Raw genomic sequence first — 24,452 nt, 5'->3', positions numbered from 1 at the left:
AGCCCTGCAGTGCCCTGCAGTGCCCTGCTATGCCCTGCACTGCCCTGCTACACCCCACAGTGCCCTGCTACTGCTACGTCCTGCTGTGCCCTGCTACACCCTGTAACACCCTGCAGTGCCCTGCTACGCCATAAACTACTGCAATTACTATTTCTAGTCATAGTTCCATTATCTTTAGTGTGACTACAATGTCTACGCTTTTGGGGAGTTACTAGAATTGTTGGGTCTTTTTAAATTATAAGGTCTAGACTCTAGATTATACTAGATTATACTCTATCTGTAAAGTGTCTTGAGATAACGCTTGTTATGATTTGATACCATGAATAAAATTGAATTGAATTGAATATATACTTAAAGAAAAACATGCAGAATGGTTGATTGTATATCATATTATTGGATTATAATTAACTTGTGAATGTTACCACTGGGGATCAATTAAAGCCTGTTCTATAATCCTAATCTATAATATCATACATGCAAAGTAATTAATGTTATCAACTGCATTTAGTATAGTTAAAAGTACAATACTTGCCTCTGAAATGTAGTGGGCAGTAAAAAGAAGAAGAAAATGGAAATACTCAGGTAAAGTTCAAGTACCTAAAATTATACTTAGTTATGTTTCACCACTATCCAGCTTGGTTTCTCCAAGCTAAATGGTTTATAGAAAATAAACCAGGCCTCATGTTGTCCATCTTAATCTATCCATCGTGGATCATTGTAATGTGGTATACCTCTGTATTAATGTAGTGGTTCATCTGTTGATACCTCTTCATGAGAAGCAGAGTCAGACCAAAGAGATAGTTTGGTTTTGGTGGTGAGATTGCACTCTAACTGAGAAGAGGATATTTACAATAGAACCTGAGAACTGGAGAGGGGTTTTGGCATAGACATCAGCACAGTTGGGCTTGGTTTGATTTCCCCAAGCCTTTTTTTGTTTAATGTGTTCAACTGTTATAACAACCAACACCCCAACTATTTCAGTAAGTTTAAAACGGATGCACATGCACTTAACTGAAAATCCTGAGGTGTTTGGAAAGGAGGATTCAGTAGTCTTTTGGCTTAGTCAGATGGCTAACAATTTAGTCATCTTACTAACATACGATTGATAGTTTATTGCTATTGTTTCTACCCTGCTTTAGATCTAGTACAAAGAAACCAACAAATAACTTATTTGCTGTTTTTAAAATTTACCAAAGATCTAAGTCGCCATCATCTTTAAACTCATTGGACATCCTTATCTTTCATACAGACTTCTGTCGTGAAACGTCATGTAAGGTTTGCATAAAATGCACACAAACAAATTGGCACAAACATGTCACAGTTTTGAAAATACAGTTTGAAGCTGTGTTTCTTTCAAACAAATTGTACCTGGCATGTGTTACCTGCCTTAGTTTAACATTTGATGATGACAGCAGTGTGTGTGGAACTAAAGAGTATAGTGCAGAGGACATATGGGCCATTTGGGACCATGGGCTGTACACTAACTGTTCTCCCCAGCTACCAGGGGTGCCTACATTTACAGTCATTATACAGATTGTTTCAGTGTGCTTTCAGTCACAACGCAGACATTAAATAGTGCTTTTGTGTAAGCCTACTGGTTGACAGAAACCATGAAGGGTGGATTGGTTTCAGAGTATGAAACAAAGTGAAGCAGAATGTAAATTTACTTTTTGTGTGCAGTGTGGTTATGTTGTCAGCCTGTGGCACTCTCTCTGGCTGTAAGTTTGCAGAGTAAAAGTTGACAGTGGAATAATTTTTGTTTTTGGTGACAGAATTTCACTTAGATCTGTAATATCGATGAAGTAATTTGTCATCATGTTTCCGATAAGTATTAAATGTAAGATCGATGATACAGCAAACACACACTTCAATTACTTTGATATGTGTGTTTGTTGCATTACTTTGTCACTTGATGTTACTTGTCATTATAGTGTTGTAGTAAATGTGTAAATGCTTGTTTTTTCTTTATGTAGTGACCCCACTTTTTCTTTTCTTTTTTTTAAATGGAATGGTTTCTGGCTTAATTGACGGGGAAGTACCACACAGGTAGGCAAACTGCTGAAGCAAAAATTGTCCTGTCCCCATATGCTGCATCCCAGCATGCATCTGTTTGTCTCAGGTCAACACTGAGTCCTATGAGCATTCCACACATACTAACACCTCACTGCAGAATGCCCTACCCATAATGCATTTCAACAAGCACCTGTGTTCATGACCCAATACCTTACCCTTTTACCCAGTGGGAAATATGGAAATATATATTTTAGTTAAAAAGTCAGCATGAAAGGAAGAGCATGTACGTTAACACCAAACTGAAAGTGCTCAAACATGTTTACAAGACCTGAACATGCATGTGGAGATGTATACATTTTGTGCACAGCTACATCTCTAACATCTGCTATATGGAAAGTCAAAATTGCCTTTTGACCTCTGATCTTGTGCTCTGACAGCATTGATTTACCCTGACCTTCCTACTCCTTCCAAAACAACTATCAGTATGATTGACATTAAGCTATGGAATTAGTTAAAATCAGTGTCATAGTATGACTGAAAATACAGTGAGAGAAAACTGCAGAGCCTTGTCATTGGTTAAAGGGATAAGATGAGGAGCTGCAGTCCAATGTTATCATCAGATTAGCTGTTTCTAGTCTCAATGCTAAGCTAAGCTAACCAGCGGCTGACTTTAGCTTTATATTGAACAGACAAACACAATTAGAGTAGTATCAATATTCTCATCCAACTCTTAGCAAAAAATGGCAAACAAGCATGTTTCCCAAAATGTTGAATTTTTAATCCTTAAAGTTGAGAGACTCTCAGGAGACGTTAGGTGTATTTCCATTCACCTGTTTTTACGTGGAAATCTCAGAAATTCCATCTGTGTACCAATAAGTACACCTGTTTCTTCTGCTGTGGTTTAATGGCACCCGACTTGAGAATTAGAGCAACCAACTCCTAATATTCTTAAAACAGTAATGGATGGAAATGCGCATTTATTCGTATTTTCTTTTGCCTCGTTTTTGCAAATTTGGTTAAAATGTGCACTTAATATATGGAATTGTGAAAATCAAAGCATCAGGGGCTGAGATATCCTGTCTTTTAGGACTAAGCTCCAAAAATGCTGGATTCTACATTTCCTGTACTGAAATCAATAGTTTGGTGTTGATATTAGCAAGAAAACGGCTGCAATAGTCATAATTTTACAATAGAAATGTGTGAATGAAATTTGTGAGATTTTGGGTGCAATTAGTTACTGTTCTGTGAGCTTCCAACAATTCTAGGTCACTGATCACTAATAAGCTGAGCGATATGTTGCTTCTCGTAGAAATAAATGGGAGATGGCAGCCGGCTCTCTGTGTTCAGTTTGACTGTACAACTGATCAGGACCATGGTTTGGGTTAGGGAGTGTCTGTTAATCCTAGAGAGAAGGTGGGGTTTTGTACACAGGAAGTGTTGCCTGGGAGGCTCATCTCTATGTTGGAACATCCTCTAGCCTTTAAATTCTCCTTGGACAGGACAAGAGATACACTTTGGCAAACAGTTCATAAATCAGAGTGTAGATTGTAAGTGTTCAAATCTATTTTCACCTGCACCAAGTGTGCAAGATTTGGCACAAAGCTATGAAAACTATTATTCACACCAAGGCCAACATGAAAAAAGTTCTTGGTGAGACCAAATCAAAGAAAATAATATCTGATTTACAGTAATGCACATTATTCTGATGTCAGTGGTCAGGTGAGTGAACAAACAGGCTGTAATCTAAGATTATCAAACAATCCGGAAAGTAGTTAATTACAAACAAACACCACAGGAGAGAAGGACTGATGATAAGATAATCGGTGGACAGGAACGGCAATTTGAGTAGAGGAAAACAGAACAGGCCTGAAAAACCTTTTTACTTTTCTGTCCATGTTGAACTTGTTCTATGGCACTTCATTCCCCCATACTCTCCTTTACAGCAGTAAATATGTTCACTTATTTATCCCACGGACCTAAAATCTGACAAGTAAATCAAGCGTGAATGTACAGAGTCTACAGACTGTCTCCCTCCCTCTGACATGTCTCACAGTACATCACTCAAAACATTGTGTCTGTTTGCCACATTGTGGATGCAGATGTATAGGAATGAGGTGGTAATACCATAGTGTGATGAGGGAGTATATGTGTGACTGTAGGGTGTTTTGGATTATCCAGCAAGTGTGACTTTCCCACAAAGATTTCCTCCAACAATAAAACCCTTGCATAGGGGTCACTGCAACAGAAACACATTAAAGGAATGGATCAACATTTTGGGAATATGCTTATTTAGTTTTTTACCATCCATATCATTTCATGGAAGGTCAGATAAGAAAGTATGCCATGTTTACAACATCATCATGCAACTCAAGACAGTTTAATGGTTCCAACCTCAGTGAGGGTTAAAAAAAAACATGTCCATGGTCAAAACAGACCATGATCTTTCATAAAAATATTTCAGTCATGATCATAACATTGGTTCAAACTGATTATGAGACTGAGTATAAAAGAAAGTCATAAACTGGTATTTACTCCGATATGACACAAATGAGGCCGTATGGAGCTGGAGGCTTCATTTTTGGCCTCAGTACAGACATGATGAAAGAGACTCAGCAACTTTACTGTGACACAACATAACTTTAAGATGCTGCGTGAAGTCAGCATGGAAAGAATCTGTGAAAGAAAACAAAGAAGTGCATTTCCCAAAATGTTCACCATTTCTATTAAATGAAATTACATTGCTAACAGTCCACATTCCTTTCAGAAACATCTGACAAATGCATTCTGTTTGTTTTTGATGTCCTGTAAGATATTATTCTATGAACCCATGACAGAAGAGAGCCTTACAAATCCGACTCGATCCACTGAGCCACCTCATACCTTGTAAACGGCGTGCCCATCTCTCTCGGTATAGTGATGTCATCGTTGGACAGCCCCGGGTGAGAGACAGGAATTTTACGACCTAGTGATTGAGGCAGAGGATTTTGGGTTGGATACTGTGCATATGTGTTTTGTAATGTGTGGATTGAAGAGACTGTGGAAGAGAGAACGTGCGTGTGTTGGTGCATGTGTATGCCTATGTGCATGTATAGGGGCTTTGCTGCAACACTGCTGTGTGAAGACTTCTCTTAGTACAGACCAGCTGTGAGCGGGGAGTGTGGGGTCTGCCTGTACATTCACAGCAAACTTGCAAAGCTAAATAAGCCCACGACTTGCCTAGAAACACAGACATGTCAATAGGGTGAATGCATGAGGCCAGAGGGGTTGTGTTGCTTGTACCATTAAACAAACTCCCTAAGTAGACTGAGTGGAGACTGTGGTGTTTGGGGTCATAACGGCATTTTCCACTGCATGGTATCTATTCAACTCGCCTCGACTCTACTCGCCTTTTTTGGTCGTCCTAAACAAACCCGCAGGTAAAGAGTTTATCCAGCGTTTTTTTGTTTGTTTCTGCCTCCAGGTTCATTAAAAAGTAATTTACTTTCTGGCTGTGGCAACACGCTGAGAATAAAAAACAACACACCTTCAACGTTCTGTGTGTGTTGCGTTAGGTCATGGCAGTTTCCTGCTATGACGACCAGCCACTGCTCGCCTCACGCATGAGGCGGTACTAATCTGCAATGGAAAAAGGAGGACAGGACACTGCGGTCGAGTTGAGTCGAACTGAGGCAAGGCAAGTCGAGCAGGTACCATTAATGGAAAAACGCTAATAGTTACCAGTCATGGTGCTTAGGCCTGAACCATGGGAGCCTCCGGTAAGGGATGCAGTACACATTTAGATCCACTTTGGGAAAGAATTAGCCAAAATATGCAATCAAGCAGTTTGTGTTGTCCTCAACCCAAATTCTGCAGTATATACAAATACTGTGCATATGACAGATGGACAATAATTTTGAGATAAAGTAAAGGTTGTGGGACTGTGACCTCATTGGAACGCCCCACATCTTAAACCCCACAGTGCACATTTGTTCCGTGGGGTTTACATCTGTGAGAGAGGGACGTGGTGGTGCAAGTCCTGGGAGTCCCACTGTGTAAGCAACAAGCTTGTTTTCTTAAAAAACTGAATAACAAACCTCTGGCCTTGTTGGTGGTGAGAGGGGGATTTTTGAAGTGACACAGGGGACTCTTAAACCCTGTGATTTATTGCTAGACCCATGGTAGGGGGCAAGGAACGAGAAGTACCCACCCTGAGTGTAGCAGGTGTGGGCTGAAGGCTGCGACATGTCATCGTAACCTATGATGAAGAGGGCGGGACTGAACTACCTTAAAGGCAACTGTAGACTTACAGAAAATATGTTAGCAAGCCAGCTATGTAGCCATATGAGGATCATGTTTTACTGCCTGAATATGCAGATTGTGGATATTTTGAAAGAAATATCCAGTAGTATAGACAAAAAATAATAAGAATAACCCACTAGTAAATATGACAATAGTGTGATGAATGATCAACTACTATGTCATGTGGTATTTGGTTGCTACTAACATTAATAACAAAATTACTCAGGAAAACAATTATCTATCTCAACATGTTTGCTTGCTTGTCGAGTCATCTTAAAACAAGTAAAAATATTTCCCAGTGCTGTACGATTATTAAAAATTAAAAAGTAGCTCTATCAGGTTGTGCTTTACTGAGCTAAATGCTAAAGGCTAATTTTTCCAATAAAGCACTGAACACAAAGTACAGCTGAGGCTGATGGAAATTTAAATTTTAAAAGGAAGGAGAAAAAAAGATCTTCGAAGTCATTTGAATCCATTTTTCTAGGTCCTTCTCTCCTGGGTGAAAGTATGATTTATGCAGTAAGCCTATATCATTATTGACATAATTTGGAGTTCCTTACTGCCCTCCATTGTTCACGTATTGGGTTAGTTCAGTGTGACCTTTGGGTAAGAAAAGTAAGGTCAAGATTCACTATTCTGGGCACTGGGGCAAAAGTTCAAACCAGTAAAAGTCTAAAATGAAAGAAGCTGATCACACACTTGCTGAAAAGCCTTGTAGGTATAACCCTGATTTACTTGTTTTACCCCAGCTGGATGCCTGTGGGTGACATCACGAAGAGGTAAATATTAACTCAGTGTGAGATCAGAATCTGGCAAGAGGGATTCAAATATTTTTATATTATACTATATTTAGGTAATTATGCAGTATGGGAATGTTGTTTTTTACAAAAGCAAAACCAAGAGCACTGGTTCCATTGCTGACAAGGTAGATATGTAGCCTGTCATTCTCATGTTGGTGACACTGATTGTTTAATAGATTGCTTGTAATTCTGAGTCCTTTCTGGCAGGTCTAAATTCCACAGCTCTCTGTCTCTGTGGATGAGGTGACATAGACACATTCAGATGTTTACTCATGTTTGCACTGCAAATTCCAAGATTGCCTCATGGTGAAAAGAGAAAGAGTAAGGAATGTAGCCGCCTCACAAACTCAGATGCCATAAACTCATCTGAATATGTGACAGGGGCTATGGGTTAGCAACTCTTAAACTGTTAAAAAACAGATTCTTAACAGTGAGTTTCTGTGGTGATGGGCTGATTGTTTCTGCTTTATGATTGTAAAATGTAAACTCACAGCTGTGCAAATATAAAAAAGATGCATCTACAGTGGCCATGATGCCCTGAAGCAGGGACAGTGAGTACACCGTTGGACACCAGTTTGAAACTAAAAGCAAGAGATAGACAGTAAGAAATGACGAAGTGAACACAGATTGCTCTCTAAGTTAGACATACATCTGTTAAGCACATTTCCATACACATGCATACTGTGTCATCTGTCTAAATGCCACCATGTCTGCCATCTACTTGTTTCAACAATTAATAAAAAGTATTTGTAGTACAACCAAATGACTGTTTTTGTTCAGCCTCTAAGTGGTGCTCCACGGGAACGCTGAGGCAAAAATATAAATATCTAGTGTAACTCTCATCAAGGGGCTCTGGACAATGTCATGCATAATACGCATCATAAACTTTCTCAGGGAACAGTGGAGGCATGCCAGCTGGTGGGAAAACAAAGACACTTATATACTGCGTGAAATTCTGTGTTTGTGTAAGAGCACACAAAATATGTGGGTGATTGTTTAGGTGTATTTATGTGTGGATTCTGGAGTATTTGTGCTCACTGTATGTTAGGAAAGATGTCCTTATTTTGTTCTCATTTAGGGTTAATACAGTGTGTTCTGTATATCACCTGTAGCATACGACATAAAGTATTGTACAATGTACAAAATCTGGATGAAAACAGCCATAATCGTTTCAATTGTCTTGTTTTAATTTAAAACTAAAGCCAGTCAGTATTTTCCCCATGCAACAAGAGATAACGAAATCGCATTATTGATATATACATTTTTTTTGTCACTTGAGGGCAGTTCAACAAGTTGTATGCACAACATTGATAAATTATCACCCGATGAAGCAACCGTGTTAGGAAACCGTTTTTAACATCCAGCAGACACGGAGCAAAGAGCTTTTTCTCTGAAAACAGCGGCCTGCTGCAGCTGGAAGTAAGGCTACTGCGAGTTGTGAGACTGAACCAAAATAGTAAAGTTGCTGTAAAACCAAAGCAATGCTTAAACTGCTGAGTTGGGTTTTACAGACAGTATACTGAGTTAGTACACAGGGTCTACTTTCATATGCAGCGGCATACAGTACAACAGATGCGGGCCGGATGGTGAGAGGCAGTTGTGAGGCCCATTGAGGCTTCATTAATGAAACAGGAAGAGAATTGAAGCACGAGGGCAAACACACACAACTCATTACTCGCTGGCTATCGTGTACCTTTCACACCATAACTCTAAGTGTGTGCCTGTGGGTGTGTGTGGTGCATTTATTGCATTTATATGAGTTCTGTGTTTAAGTGGGTGGGTGGGTGGGGAACCAGTACAAGCTATGCTCCCCAGAGATAAACTGCATTATAGTTTCAGATCTCAGTGTTACATTAGATATACAAACATTATACCAATGAAGCTAACAATTCAATTCAGTTTATTTTTTATAGTATCAGTTCATAACCCAAAGAAGGCGTATTAATGAATTTCTTTTAAAGCACACTGATACAAGACTATACAAAACATGGACAAATGTTTCTTACTGTGTTAAACACACTCAACATGGAAACAAAATCTTTTTAGACCACTGAGAACATCATCATCTCATCACAAAAGACTGACAGTCCTCAGCTACAGGGTCCTGCCGAGCTCTGAGAAGACTAAGCTGGCACTTGGCTGGTGGAGATGCAACAGGACATCCACCCTTTTGACACCACTGTGTCACTTTGGGACCGCATGCACGCACTATCCCTCATACACACACAGAACACACTGGTAGCCTCTGTTCTGTCTCTAAAATTATGGGAGCAAGGAACACAGTGATTGACAAATTGGCAAATAAAAGAGAAAACATAGCTGAGGTTACAGTGTGCAGGGCATGCTAAATGTACATACTCTTTAATAGGTAGTGGCTGGACACGTCAGAGTTACTAGGTTGTTGTAGACAGGTGTCAAACCTGCCCTGGAAAGTGTCTGATGTCACACAACCAACAAAGACCCTCTAAGGAAAAGAGTATTTTTAGTCTGTCATCAGAATGCTTTTCACCGCGTTTCATGTTGACTAAATATTTCACACTGTTGCTCATACAGGGGTAAATGCAAGGAAGTTTAATTTTCACAATAAAAGATCATATTGCTAAAAAAATATATATATATCTATATATGTATATATATCTATATATACATATATATAGATATATATACTTTACTTCTATGTTTGAGTGTAAACACAGTGATGTAAGACATTTTCAAATATTTTATTTAGAGTAATAACAATAGAAAATCTAATTTTTGATTTTTAGTTACAGACCCAAATTCCAATTTTACTGAAGTAATATCACAGAAATGTCAGAAATAACTGTACTCAAAAGTAACACTATTGATGCATTAAAGTATAATCAATAAACTAACTCTGCAGTTGTTCAAATTGGTGCCTGCTCTGAATGCATTATACTGTTTACATAACTAACTTCAGAAAAGCATCATGTTTCTTTAGTTTAGTGCGTATTTTAATGCTAAATCTGAGTTTTACAGAAAATTCTCATGGAGTAAAAGTAAAAAGTCTCATAAAACAGAAATAATTAATGCTATATCACTGACTGTCAGGCCAAAAAGTTTGGACACACCTTCTCATTCAATGCGTTTCCTTTATTTTTATGGCTATTTACATTGTAGATTATCACTGAAGGCATCACAACTATGAATGAACACATGTGGAATAATGTACTTAACAAAAAACTGTGAAATAACTAAAAACATGTCCTATATTCTAGTTTCTTCAAAGTAGCCCCCCTTTGCTCTGATTACTGCTTTGCACACTCTTTGCATTCTCTTGATGAGTTCCAAGAGGTAATCCCCTGAAATGGTTTCCCAACAGTCTCGAAGGAGTTCCCAGAGATGCCCAGCACTTGTTGGCCCTTTTGCCTTCACTCTGCGACCCAGCTCACCCCAAACCATCTCGATAGGGTTCAGGTCCGGTGACTGTGGAGGTGCAGCACTCCAACACTCTCCTTCTTGGTCAAATAGCCCTTACACAGCCTGGAGGTGTGTTTGGGATCATTGTCCTCTTGAAAAATAAATGATGGTCCAACTAAACGCAAACCGGATGGGATGGCATGTCGCTGAGGGATGCTGTGGTAGCCATGCTGGTTCAGTATGCCTTCAATTTTGAATAAATCCCCAACAGTGTCACCAGCAAAGCACCCCCACACCATCACACCTCGTCCTCCATGCTTCACGGTGGGAACCAGGCATGTAGAATCCATCCGGTCACCTTTTCACACGCACAAAGACACGGCGGTTGGAACCAAAGATCTTAAACTTGGACTCATCAGACCTAGGCACAGATTTCCACTGGTCTAATGTCCATTCCTTGTGTTTCTTGGCCCAAACAAATCTCTTCTGCTCGTTGCCTCTCCTCAGCCCTGGTTTCCTAGCTGCTATTTGACCATGAAGGCCTGATTGGCGCAGTCTCCTCTTAACAGTTGTTCTAGAGATGTGTCGGCTGCTAGAACTCTGTGTGGCATTCATCTGGTCTCTAATCTGAGCTGCTGTTAACTTGCAATTTCTGAGGCTGGTGACTCAGATGAACTTATCCTCAGCAGTAGAGGGGACTCTTGGTCTTCCTTTCCTGGGGCTGTCCTCATGTGAGCCAGTATTATTGCAGCGCTTGATGGTTTTTGCAACTGCACTTGGGAACACAAAGTTTTGGCAATTTTCCGGACTGACTGACCGTCATTTTTTAAAGTAATGATGGCCACTTGTTTCTCTTTACTTAGCTGATTGGTTCTTGCCATGATATGAATTCTAGCAGTTGTCCAATAAGGCTGTTGGCTGTGTATCAACCTGACTTCTGCACAACACAACTGATGGTCCCAACCCCATTAATAAGGCAAGAAATTCCCTAATTAACCCTGACAAGGCCCACCTGTGAAGTGAAACCCATCTTAGGTGACTACCTCATGAAGCTCATTGAGAGAACACCAAGGGTTATCAAAGCACTGTCAAAAAAACAAAGCGTCACGTGTGTGTTTGTGTGTGTGTGTGTGGTGTGTGTGTGTGTGTGTGTGGTGTGTGTGTGTGTGTGTGTGTGTGTGGTGTGTGTGGCGCATCCATGACTGTTTTAAAAGTTGTTTCCCAGGTGTGTGCCAGGACATGTGATCTTTAATAACCAGCTCCAGTGTGTCTGAGCTCATACACGAGAATAATGAGTTACTTTTTACAGCATACAGTGGCCTGTAGATCACAACATTAATGGCGGAAACATTCCTGTTTATCATTGTCATCCACTGTGGGTGCTGAGCGGGGGGAGCATGTTTTGCCACTATAAATTATTATTAATATGACATTTTGGGAGGTTATATTTTCTCTCAGTCAAGTCTCCACCCCTCCCTCCCTTCTTCATTCTCTCTCCCACCCACCCACCCACTCGAGGGGCTCCACCCTCCAGCAGATATAAGCTGTGTCCACAAGGTGTACGTCTGTTATGAGCACATATCCCAGGGTTCCCTCTATTTGATTGTCTGTCTGCCTGCTATTCTGTCTGATAGTCTGACTGCAGTGATTATTTGCCCATAAACGTCCACTCACAAAGGTAAGCACTGTCTTATTCTCACCATATTCTGTGTTTTATATGTGCTTTTTTGAAGCTCCATCAGTAGTTATTTGTGTCATTAATACAAGTATTATCTTGTGCATCTGCATGAATATTGTTTTATTGCCTTTAAGGAAGTGTTTGTGCATTCTGTGAGTTCCAGTGTTTTATTACATGCCATGCATCCAGTACATCTTCGAACTAGTTAACTCGAAGCTTCCTTTCATTGTAATTTAGCAGGAACGCATGGAATAATAAAATACTGTATTGTGTTAATAGTTTATTTTCTTTCCATTCACTTTTAAAATGTGACATTTCCTTTGAATGTCTTCGACTTTAGCTCTAATTTAAGCTTTAAACAAAAGTTGAAATACATTGCCACGAATGCTAAATACATCACAACATATACATATTTATGAATCAATATCTTTGTTATTTAGTCCAAAATCATTGTAAAAATGTTTTCAATCTCTGAGTGACAGAGATTAAATGTCATTGTTAGCTGTTTTGGGCTGCTTGGAAACTGAAAGACTTCATAAATATGGCCTTTAGCTATTGAGTTAGCATCATTCCTGCTCATCATGATCATACAGCAAAGCAGGCAAAACTTAGCTAACGTGGTCTTTCCCAGGCGGTTGCATCCCTATTGTCTGTTTTCTTCTAGGCTCCAGAGAGCTGAAGTATTTGCTGTGCATCCCTCTGTGAGAGAAATGTGTTGTGTGTGTGTTTAACTGAAGCCAAACTGTCAGATGTATGTGATGGGGGTAAGGGCAGCAGTTTGGTGAGAAGTGATTGCAGAGCAAGCACCGTCTTTGGCTCTGAGCAGCTCTGTATCTCTGGCCTAATTTGCTTCGTAATACTTTCACATTACTCATTGATTTGGTTTCTTGTCAGTCACAGTGACTATTTAATGATTCACCTGCTAAAGTATAAAATATATGTATTCATATCTATATATTCTGATTTCCTCCTGATAACAAAATGTTCAGAAGGAGTTCAGAAAATGGGGAATATATTTGAAGGCTTAAGTTGAACCTGATCGAGGACACATTTCACCTCAGGCCTGTTAGTTTGATGCTACATTGCATTTTTTGTTGTTGATCCATTTGGAAATGGGATTGTGTGATTATGTGAACATGTGGCATCCACACAGCTCTGCCGGTCTCAGAAAGATACAATCAAATGTTTTCTTGGCTCTGTGTTAGGATGCAGATCTGGTCTTTTTTCTCTTGTTTGATTATTAATGTGTAATTTTGTCTTTGCTGAACTGATCTTTTTGCATGATGTTCATGGACCTCAGGTAAAATACACATTTTATTGTGTGCAAATTAAACCATAAAACATGTTTCTAATGGGTTTAAGTGTTTCTCATCTAATTACAATTTGTTTTCTTTCTTACTTCTTTTAATCATAGCATTGCATCATAGTGTGCAATCAATGTATGGCCCCTGCAGTGACCTCAGTGTGTGAAAAGTGCTACAGAAGACGTGACCCTTAAACGTAGCTGGTCCTGTGCAGGAAAAGTAACCTTTTCAAATAAGGTGTCTGTTTGCACATACAACATTGTACCCTCCTGTAAATATTCTGCAATTTGAGGAATGCACCGGACAAAGCGGACAAAAGGACCCAATGAAAAGCAAGTATAATGGTAGAGTAAAGGATAGGGACAGAAGTAAACACTTTGCTCTTTTAGCTGCACAGCTGTGGCAGTGTGTGGAGTAGCTGTATTCCTCTGGTTTGTGTAAGCGTTTTGTTTGAACATGGACATTTGCAGCGTGACTTGAAGAGGTGTTAATTTTACGAGGTGTGCTTTGTGATAAATGCTGCGTTTAGGTAGCCAAGGAGCTGCAAATGTTTTTTCCCCTTTCACTGAAAAACCACAACGTTGGTGCACTTACTACGTTTGAGTGCAAGTGTATGGCTGGCTTAAGTATACATCAATAAATGGCTTGTGGTGCAAGGAGGAATGCAGAGTGGTTTGCCAAACATGTTTAGTGGGATTTAAACACCAGCTTTTGGTCGGGCTGCAGAAGGAGAAACTCAAAGACTAATTTGGCCAAATAAGTGGATATTTTAAGTGTTAGATCTAATGCTTCCTTTCTGCACATGCAAAGATAAAACATGAGCAAAGTAAATACATATAAGTGATCTATATATATATACTGTATATATATATATATATATATATATATATATATATATATATATATATATGAAGAGCAGTTTAACAATCTTTGCCCAGAATGTGATTACTATCACTATTACTAATTGACCTCTCACATCTTTTTACCACTGGACTTTCCTGTAGTGTCTGTCCCTGCACTGTTACCAAGGTTTAAAGGGACACACAGTTCTCCACTGCAGTCTGCAAGGTCACCGAGTGGCTTCAGGTCACTGAAATGTGATGGTTCCAAAGGGAGAAAAAGGGCCAGCTAGGGCAAACAGACAAAACTGAGGCAGAGGGTGAAGACGGTGAGAACAGGCATTGCTCTGTTCACACAGAGACACAGGAAGAAAAAGAGACGGCGAGAAAAAGTTGTCTGTATCTGACAGAGGAGAGAGAATAGACAGATGTGTCTGGAGACAGGAGGATAGTAGAAACTGAGTTTATATTTCCATCTCAGTCCCATGCATGAGAGGAGAGATTAAAAAGGGCTTTTGAAAAAGAATGTTGGCTGTCCCTTCCCATCAGCTGAGATCTGTGACTGAGCACTGTGTATAAGTACAGAATTTTGTGCATGTGTGCATGAGCAATATGAATCCAGGACACTAAAGACAGGTGTGATTCCATGAATGATTATTCATGGTTTGGTGTTATCTATTCTTTGGTTCCTGTCCATCATTGTTGGGTGTTGATACAATGCAAACTACAACTGTCAACTGCAACTATCAACCTACAAAGAATTGTCTAGCTTTTACATTGATTACATCACACTTTAGAGTTTGGTAAAACACAGACCTGTAGTGTATTTAGAGTTACTTTATATCCATAGACTGAAAAAATTGGTTATACCTTCACATTGTAATGGCATCCTTATTAGTTTAATTTTAGTGTAATGGTAGTACTGGTGTTACAAAGAACATTGATAAATAATAAACAGGTACTTTCAAAGCATTTTAACTTCAATAACTTTGAACACTAAAACAGATTTTAAAAGATTTAAAGTTTGACATTTTGCAATGAGCCCACAAGAAAATGCATTCCTCAATCATGTTTCCGGCTTCCTAATGTAAATTCTGTTTAGTTTCTTCCAAGCATGTAATGCCAAATCAGAAGTAGAGAGGGAGGTTCATTTTCACATACTGTTGTTTTGAAAGCCTTATTTTTTCTTTACACATTTATTCAAGGGGTTGCTGCGGTTTTAATGAGATTCTGGAGATTCTGGAGATTGCAGCTTATATAAAATGCAGTAGCCCACACCTCTGCTTCCGCTGGGCGAAGGTTGACTCAGCAAAAACAACATCTTACAGAGACATGATGCCCATGAGTGCTCTCACGTCACACACCTGACGGACAATTAACTGTGTTTCGTTTATGTAAAATGTCAAAAAAGATGGACATCTGGAAGTAGTTGGGGAAACAGAGGCGCACACACGTTACATACAATGTAGACTACATTGAGGTTTGCTTATTTTTGAGACTGTCTGGGCCGGGCAGTACATGCTGAGAGCTCAGTGGCGTATGACCAGCTACAAATGATTTTGGCAGCAGATGTTGAAAAATTAGGGTTCAGACCACAGATATTTGTACCGCCTTGTCTCCCTGAGCTGTTTGCTCATTGGCTTAATTTTGAGTGACAAACCTCACTGAAAGTGATGGATGTGCAAGTGTGAAAAAAGTAAAGGAATAATTTTGCAGACTTTTTACTATTTCACTATGGTTGTTATTTTTTATAGTGGCATTCAGTAACACAGCCCGAGCACATTTGCATTAGTTGTAAATAGGTTGTTTTTTTTGCCACGCTAGAAGAATGTATGGATGAAATATCGCAATAACTTTTGAATGGATTGCCATTAAAAGTTTGTACTGACATTCATGGTCCACAGGATTAATCATTTTCCACTAGTGCTATCATCAGGTTAAAATGTTAATTTGTCCAACACTTTGGTTTTTAACTATCAGCAAAACTAATGGCATTCCCATCAGCCTCAGCTGCTGTTTGTGTTTAACAAATGTTAGCACACTACTGACAAAAGATGGTGTTTTGGGCTGCCTGATCCCTACCGTGAACGCAATCAAATCTATGCACGTGCATGGATAATTGAGGTTAGGCACTGACATTGAATGTTTAGGGTCACGATAGCCCATTGGTCAGGGGATGGGTCAAAAATGGATCAGGTTTGGTTATGGTTTGCGTTGTGACAATGGTAAACATTATAACTTAGCATCAGTATATTAAGATTGTTGTTTTGAACATGTAAGCATGCTGATGTTAGCATTTAGCTCAAAGCAACACTGGCTCACATAGCATGGTTGTAGACTCTTATATTGTGGAATATAAATATGAATTGTGATTATACAAAACAGGCAATTACTAAACAATAGACATTATAAGAAATATACCATCAATCCAGGGAAGGTCACCTGATTAGAAATACATGCCTGATTACTATTCAGTAAAAGTATTCCAGTTGTGATCCATAATTGCACAACGATGTGTCCATTGCACATGATGTTGTGCATGTCTTTTTTTCTTTTGTCTACAATTTATTCCACCATGTGGTATTTATGTGTCTTTTCCTGTCTCATGACAAACATGTATGGAGAGATTGTGCACTAAATGACACAGGGGGACATGTAAAAAAATAAAACATGGTTGCTGTTCATGTGTATTCACTGTTAAGACTGACTGCTTGTCAGAGAGTCGTCATTGAGGGAGCAGGTTTGTTTTACACCAACATGTGGAAAATTAAACAGCTAACAACACCTTACTCACACTTCATGACTTCACAGCTGTGCCACATTCATATGTGACTTCATGTCTGAAATCTGTAGGGATGTCAATAGCTTTTTAATATAAAGTTAGTTGGTATAATATACTTCTTTATAGTCACTTTGTTATAACTACTCCCTGCAGTTAAATCATGGACACTCATTGGTTAATGTTTGTTTCAGATGTCTGAAAGAGGCCAGAGTGTGTGAACAAGTCTCTCTGGAGGCAACACTGGAGGAATCATGTAGAATAATGTGTTGGAGAAAAGCACATCAGGCAAAGACAGGAGGTGTTTCCATCACTCTGCAGCTCTGTGTTGCTATGTGACACTGAACAGACCCTCGTTGTGATCTGTGGTCACAAGTTTTGTCAGAATATTTCCAACCCTTTAAAACACCAATGCACACACACACACATGGACAGATGCACACACACACACACACACACACATATACACACACACCACACACACACACACACACACACACACACACACACAATGTGCTGGGACATGCGAGCGAGAGAGAGAGAGAGAAATACATACGTACTTTATACATCACTGATATCTATATTTAAGTATTCATGAGGTGATCTTTGTTGAAAATGCGTAAAAAGTGCAACTACTCTGGGCTATTCTTCTGTGCCATTATTAGTTAATCACATCTAAATTAAATATATGTATAATGTTTAAGGCTTTTTTTTAATTGCCTAATGAGGTAGGAGAAGTCATGTCTGGCAAGTCATTATACAGTGGGTGGAAGTTTGTATCTTTTTTTTTCAATTTCTCAAAACAGTTAAGGCTCTTGAAACTCTTTTGATGGATTTCTTGGGCCTGAGCATTTGTTGGAAAAGGTGTTCCTGAATATTTTAACCTGACAAATTTCTTAGGTTCAATGCACATCTTTCTTCTAACCCCCCACAACATGCACTTCAATGTGTTCCAATGTGCTCCAGTGAGCTTCAATCTTTTGGATCTCTTGGATCTCTCTGGAACAAATGCATTCTCAGCTTTCTCTCATTAGACTCTGTATATTTCTGCAATCAGTATATCTTTATTATTACATTTTGTCTTAATAGAGTCCATTTGAGCAGCTTGGGAACTTAAACACAGATACTAAAAAAGATTTGATGCTCAGGTTGTCACACCTTACACTCAGAGACCAACTTTATTCTTGTCCGTTTCTAGCACTTCTGTGTATTATCTACACATTGTTGATCAGTATACTGGGAACAGACCACAGCTTCCCTCGAGCAAGCAAAAATAGGTTCCAGTTCTTATTGGGAAAAACTTAGTGGCATTCCTCTGCAGTCTTTGGCATGTCTGGCTTCTTTCGCCGTGGAAACAAGGTGGGTCGTTCTTTCAAAGGCCTGCTCTCATTGAGGGAGACAGTGGCATGGCCATGTCAAAACCACCAGTCGACTGAGAAAAGGTCAAAGAGCGGAAAAGATCCAAAGAGCCAGTGATGAGGTAGACACTAAGGATGTGGTTTAGGATGTGAATTAAAAAAAAAAACTACAGAGCTGGCTGCAATACAATGAGTGTGGAAGATGAGTAGACTGGGATGGAAATGGCGCTTGTAAAGAATGACTGAATAAAACAAGCCGACACTCAGAGAAGCAGCTTATACTGAGTAATCAATGTAGCGCCAAAGAAAACCCCACTTGCCCTGCTCCGTTACTGACAATGTATAGCAGAAGGGGGGGGGGGGGGGGGGGGGGGTACTTTTGACAGGAACCTGTAGATGTCTTTAGATATGTCTTGCTAAATGTTCCCTGTCATACCAATCCTTCCTGAGTCATCTTTTCACTTAATAGTTGGTCATTTATGATTTTTTGTTTTGGGATTTATTTTCTGAGTCAAATGCCTGAGTGAATGTGTTGCAAAAATGCAGGAATGACAAGAATGCTCTTACTAACACCAGCAGGTGTGGTGTGGGCACACTAGAGAGTTAACTAGAAGGTGGCAGAAATACTTCACACACTTGTAAAAAGAGTGTGAGGCAATGAATGCATGTTCATAAAAATGTTCTGATTCTAATGTCAGCACACATCTCAGACAGTGGGACTGATTAATCATGACACTAGTCTGTGAGCATCTTTAGCCAGTTGCCCTTGGGGCAATAAAGGACATTTGGTGTGGCTCCCTCTTGTGGACAGCTGTAGTAAGTGACTTGTGTCCCCGATCAGCCTGTGAGAGTGACACAATAATAATAATTAATTAATAATTTGTCCCATTTATATCTTTCATGCCATTTAAGATTTAGTCATTAGGATAATGCACATTAATCAACATTTCTGCAAATAAACCAGTGTTATCCAGGCTAATTTTCAACTGCAGACCTAGTTATATGCATGCCTTTTTTAATGTATTCTTCACAAGCACAATCTTTTGGCAGTAGGTCATAACATCACCAAAATATGAATCATGGATATAAAACACAAGCGTCAATGAACAAATATAATCAATTCATTTATCTGCAACGTTTGGGAGTTAAAGGGTGTTAGATTTAAACCATAGGCAAATAGAGCTTTCTAAAGTTCTATTCCAAATAATAGGGTAAAATTTATCCAGGCACACATATCCGGGTACATAGAAATATTCAGAAAAGGGCTGCATAGTTCAACCTAAAATAAATTAGACTGAAACAGTTGAAACAGTGATTTTGAAATGTAGCTAAATGTTAAAGACAAAAAAAATGAAAAGGCCCACACTTAACCAGCCCATTTTTTTCAAAGTTGATCAGAAAAAGTAGACAACTTTTTTGTTCTTGTCAGCCAATGACAAGATTAGATACACTCAGACACTGTGCATCTGACAAAAAAATACGTTTCAGAAGACCATTGTGTAGTTCCAATGTATATCTAGCAGAGGGAAACAGAGCGTGACTTCCCACTGCATTTTGAAAACTAGGTTGTCCAGTGGTTTCATACACTTGAAGTATCATGATATTTCAATAAATGCTAAACTGCTTCCATACCAATATTAGCTCTAATTACTAATGTACTGGATTTTAAAAACAGACCACTCCCTCATGTCTTGTCTCTTCTACCTTCCATACAGGCCTTGGCCATGACTCCCCTCCCTGTCCCCTTCTTCCTGACACTGCTACAGCTTGCAGTTCTTACCTATGTCAGTTCTGGGGCGTACTATGGACACAAGCAACATCCTCAGCCATACCAGCCGATGCAGCACATCCAACACATGGGCAAAGAAAGCTTTCCCCAACAACAGTACCTTGGCAAAGAGGCGCCCTATATGCAGTACCCCCACTACAGAAAGGACCTACCCCAGATGCCCATGCATAAGGGCAAAGAAATTGCTCGTAAAGGGGGTGGCTATGACGGTGGCCAGGACAAAGGTGAGAAAGTCAACAACAAACAATAACAATCATTCTTCCAAAAATACACATTCCCATCTTGACAATACCCACTAAAACACAACAAGTGCACAGTGTTTATTTATGGCATATAGTTAGTTATTTGTTATTATTGGGAAGTATTTTTACAACCAACTGAATATTTGTGCATTTGTGTGCTCGTCAAAATTTTGTGACAAATTCATTATTTCTGGTTGAATATTTATCTCATTCCTCACAGGTCAGACTATCCCTAGTGGTGCTGAGGGAATTCCTCAAGGAGAGCAAGGCCCAGCTGGGTCACCTGGACCAGAGGGACCTGCAGGACCTCCTGGACCTCCAGGTAATGGACAGCCTGGACCTGTGGGACGACCCGGACCTCCAGGTCCACCAGGAGGGCCTGGAGTGGGAAAACCAGGTTTACCAGGACTGCCAGGCAAGCCAGGAGGAAATGGTGAGAATGGACCACAAGGAGAAATGGGCCTTAGGGGTGAAGAAGGGCCAGCTGGGCAGCCAGGGCCTCAGGGTCCCCCAGGACCACCTGGGCTACCAGGAATAGGTAAACCAGGGGTGCAGGGATTTCCAGGCCAACCAGGGCCCAAAGGCGAGCCAGGTCACAAAGGTCTGCCGGGACTACCAGGATTACCAGGACCCAAAGGAGACAAAGGGATGGGCCAGCCAGGACAACCTGGTCACAAAGGGCTCCCAGGGACCCCAGGACCTGCTGGCCCCAGAGGGCTGCCTGGTTTTGGAAAACCTGGCTTGAATGGGGCACCAGGGCCACAAGGACCACCAGGAGAGAAAGGACATCCTGGAGAACTAGGACCAGCTGGGCCACCGGGTGAAGGAGGACAGCCTGGCCCACCAGGTTTACCTGGTCAAGGAAAGCCAGGTCAAAATGGCCTGCCAGGGCAACCAGGCATGCCAGGTGGGAAAGGTCATCCAGGACCACCAGGTTTGCCAGGAAAGCCAGGACTTCCAGGATTTGGTAAGCCAGGACTTCCAGGACCAAAGGGTGATGATGGTGTGGGTGGGTCACCTGGACTTCCAGGACCAAAAGGAGATAAGGGCCATGGAGGACTACCTGGTATGCTTGGTCCCCCTGGGCCAAATGGTCCACCAGGTCCTCCAGGTCCTATGGGAACCCCAGGAGGTTTAGGTGCACCTGGTCCTAAAGGAGACTGTGGAGAAGGAGGACCTAAAGGGCTTGACGGAGCCCAGGGTAGCCCTGGTCCCTCTGGGATACCTGGTAAGAATGGTGTGCCTGGAGAGAATGGAGAGCCAGGACCGAGAGGTCCACCAGGACCAAGTGGTGCCAAAGGAGATGGTGGGCATAAAGGTCTACCTGGTATACCTGGTAATCCGGGGCTTCCTGGGCCAAAAGGACAACTTGGATTACCTGGTGAAGTGGGACCTCAAGGACCTAAAGGAATCCCTGGAATGGATGGGAAAGCAGGATCAATTGGACCTCCTGGTCTTCCGGGGCCAAAAGGAGATAGCGGACTACCTGGTCAACCAGGCATTGCAGGTGAGGGAAATCCAGGTCTTCCTGGTCCCATAGGACCCCCAGGGAAAGAGGGCCCATCAGGACCCCCTGGTCAACCAGGGCAGCCTGGCCTTCCTGGACCACCAGGTCCACCTGGTGTGTCTCCTGACATGGCTGCTGTGCTCTCTGTGATGGGCCCTGGACTAGATGGTGTTAAGGCTGGTAGTTATGGTAAGAAGGGCAAGTATGGAGGCAATGGGGCTGAAGTAATGGGTGCCAGTGGGTTGGAAATGCCAGCATTTACAGCCATAGTCACATCTCCCTTTCCCCCTGTGGGCACCCCAGTTGTTTTTGACAAGCTCTTGTACAATGGTCGCCAAAACTACAACCCCGAGACAGGTATCTTCACCTGTGACACGCCTGGCATTTATTACTTTGCCTACCACGTTCATTGCAAAGGAGCTAATGTGTGGGTGGCTTTGATGAGGAACAATGAGCCAGTAATGTACACATATGATGAATACAAAAAGGGTTTCTTAGATCAAGCATCAGGGAGTGCGGTACTACCTCTACAACCTGGGGACACTGTGCACATTCAGTTGCCCTCAGATCAGGCCGCAGGACTTTATGCTGGACAGTATGTGCACTCCTCCTTTTCTGGTTATTTGTTATATCCGATGTAAAGCCACACACTGCAGGAAGCGAGAAGCTTCAGTGAAAAGTAAGTGGGAGCATTTTTTGTATAAAAAACATGTTCATAAACCACCTTAGACTTAGCATTTTTTTCATTGTAAAGTCAACAAAAGTCTTGATCTTGTCAGCAGAGATGAAAGGAAAAATTGGAAGTGTGACGGTCTGTATGTACAGCAGCTTTTAAACTACATAGCCTTATAATTGGGAAAGCAAATGTGTTTTCTTTTACAGCTTAGAAAATATAAAGTAATGTGTAAAAAGGCATTCAAAGAAGAACTCAGATGGCTGCAGATGTATTTTCATACAGAAGAGTGCCAAAAACCTATAAGAGTGCAATTTGTACAAACATATGAAGGGAACACAGGAAGTGTCAGCAAAAAAAGATAAAACAAACCATACAATTTTGGTAACACAAAGCCACATATTGTTCCTGCACCTCTTTAAAACTGGCAGCTACCCCATGAGGTGAAGAATGTGAAATACAGTAGAAATCATGACGGATACATTAATTTGGGTAGTCAATTTATTTTTTGCATGCATACCTTTGTATAAATACAGTTTCATCTCTCCATTGATAACAGCAACCATGTAATATGACATCCTGAGATTGACAACAGCATTGAAATGTTTTTGTTACTTTCTCAAGGTCCCAAGGGGATTTAAAAAATAATTAAATTAGCAAAATACAATGTGGGAGCAACCTAAAAAACTTTCACTTCAGGTGTGTGAAGGCCTTACAAATACAAGGAACAACTGCTGATGGTTTTGAACTATTAATTGCAAATAATATGCTCACTTATAGGTGCAGAAAAATCTGATGGTCAAAATGAATAATCACATGCATGATATATGTTGCTGACGGGCAATTGCTCACATGAGTGAGATTAAAAAAGGAAGAATATAACGTTAATTTTATGTTTTAATGTTTTCTTATAGGTTTATGGGATTCAGAATTTTCTTTTTTACAAAAATGCAAAGGTCAAAAAACACTATTTTGCCCTGAACTATAAAAACCACTCCATACACTATATTAGACATGACACCACATCTCTGTGTCACTAACAGAAAACATGTGAACATGTGCGGTTGTACAGTTGAAACTAGAGTATAATACACAACAGGAATTAAGTATTGTTGCAGTTAAACAGCTTTTTCTGGGGAGCTTCATTTCAAAGCAAAATCATTTTAGAAATAAATTTTAATAAAATGTATTCTTACTTACTCTTTTTAATCAAAAATTCAACCAACTATATTGTAACTGTTTTGTAAGCCTTATCCATTTTTATTGTAATGGCAATATTATTATTCATTAGCGGATGGAGTTATTTTGAAATGAAATACTTTAACAGTGGGACTGGGTTGTTATCCAGTCCCTCTGGTAGGATTTGTTTAAAGTGAGAAAACCAAATTGAGTTCCACAGCATCCTTGGTGAGCTACATTGAGCATGTCTTGCTGCCAGGTTTACAGAGAATACAAAACAAAATTGTATTACAATTGACTCAAAGCAAGTATTGAATGTTGCTGCAATTCATAACAACAGTTATGCCAATAATTTATTGTTTTATCTGCACCTACATGCAATGACAAGGACATAAAGCATGATAACTTTTAAAGGAAAATAAATGTATAGTTTTCCTTTTAACCATGGTGCTTATATTGTTGTTGTAACCAAAGATTTATGTTTAAATGTTTCACGTTTGTTATTATCGTCCATGTTGTTTTTTCTAAATAAAAATTGTTTAATTAAAAATAAGTGTTATTCTAACTGATACTTTTATTTCTAAACTCACAGAAAGCAAAACAAACCAATTTAACTGAAGTGTATAAACTGAAAA

The 24,452-nt window shown here is 40.1% G+C and overlaps 1 protein-coding gene across 1 annotated transcript; it reads left to right on the top strand.

Moving 5' to 3' along the window:
* The first annotated feature begins 12,019 nt into the window (after window positions 1–12,019).
* Window positions 12,020–23,664, top strand: col8a1a (collagen, type VIII, alpha 1a). The gene is made up of 3 exons (XM_032530176.1): window positions 12,020–12,147; window positions 20,143–20,440; window positions 20,679–23,664. The coding sequence occupies exons 2-3, from the start codon at window positions 20,152–20,154 to the stop codon at window positions 22,604–22,606; spliced, it is 2,217 nt and encodes a 738-aa protein (XP_032386067.1). The 5' UTR covers window positions 12,020–12,147; window positions 20,143–20,151; the 3' UTR covers window positions 22,607–23,664.
* The last annotated feature ends 788 nt before the right edge of the window (window positions 23,665–24,452 follow it).

Source organism: Etheostoma spectabile, chromosome 11 (assembly GCF_008692095.1).
Source record: "Etheostoma spectabile isolate EspeVRDwgs_2016 chromosome 11, UIUC_Espe_1.0, whole genome shotgun sequence".
In the NCBI taxonomy this organism is placed as follows: domain Eukaryota; kingdom Metazoa; phylum Chordata; class Actinopteri; order Perciformes; family Percidae; genus Etheostoma; species Etheostoma spectabile.
The sequence above is the reverse complement of the archived record's forward strand: the minus strand, read 5'-3'. Positions and strand labels throughout refer to the sequence as shown.

Bases quoted from the DNA above. Each gene is read 5' to 3' on its own strand.
- col8a1a (XM_032530176.1), top strand. From the start codon at position 20,152: ATGACTCCCCTCCCTGTCCCCTTCTTCCTGACACTGCTACAGCTTGCA. The intron at 20,441-20,678 runs GTGAGAAAGTCA...CATTCCTCACAG, and splicing joins TGACGGTGGCCAGGACAAAG to GTCAGACTATCCCTAGTGGT.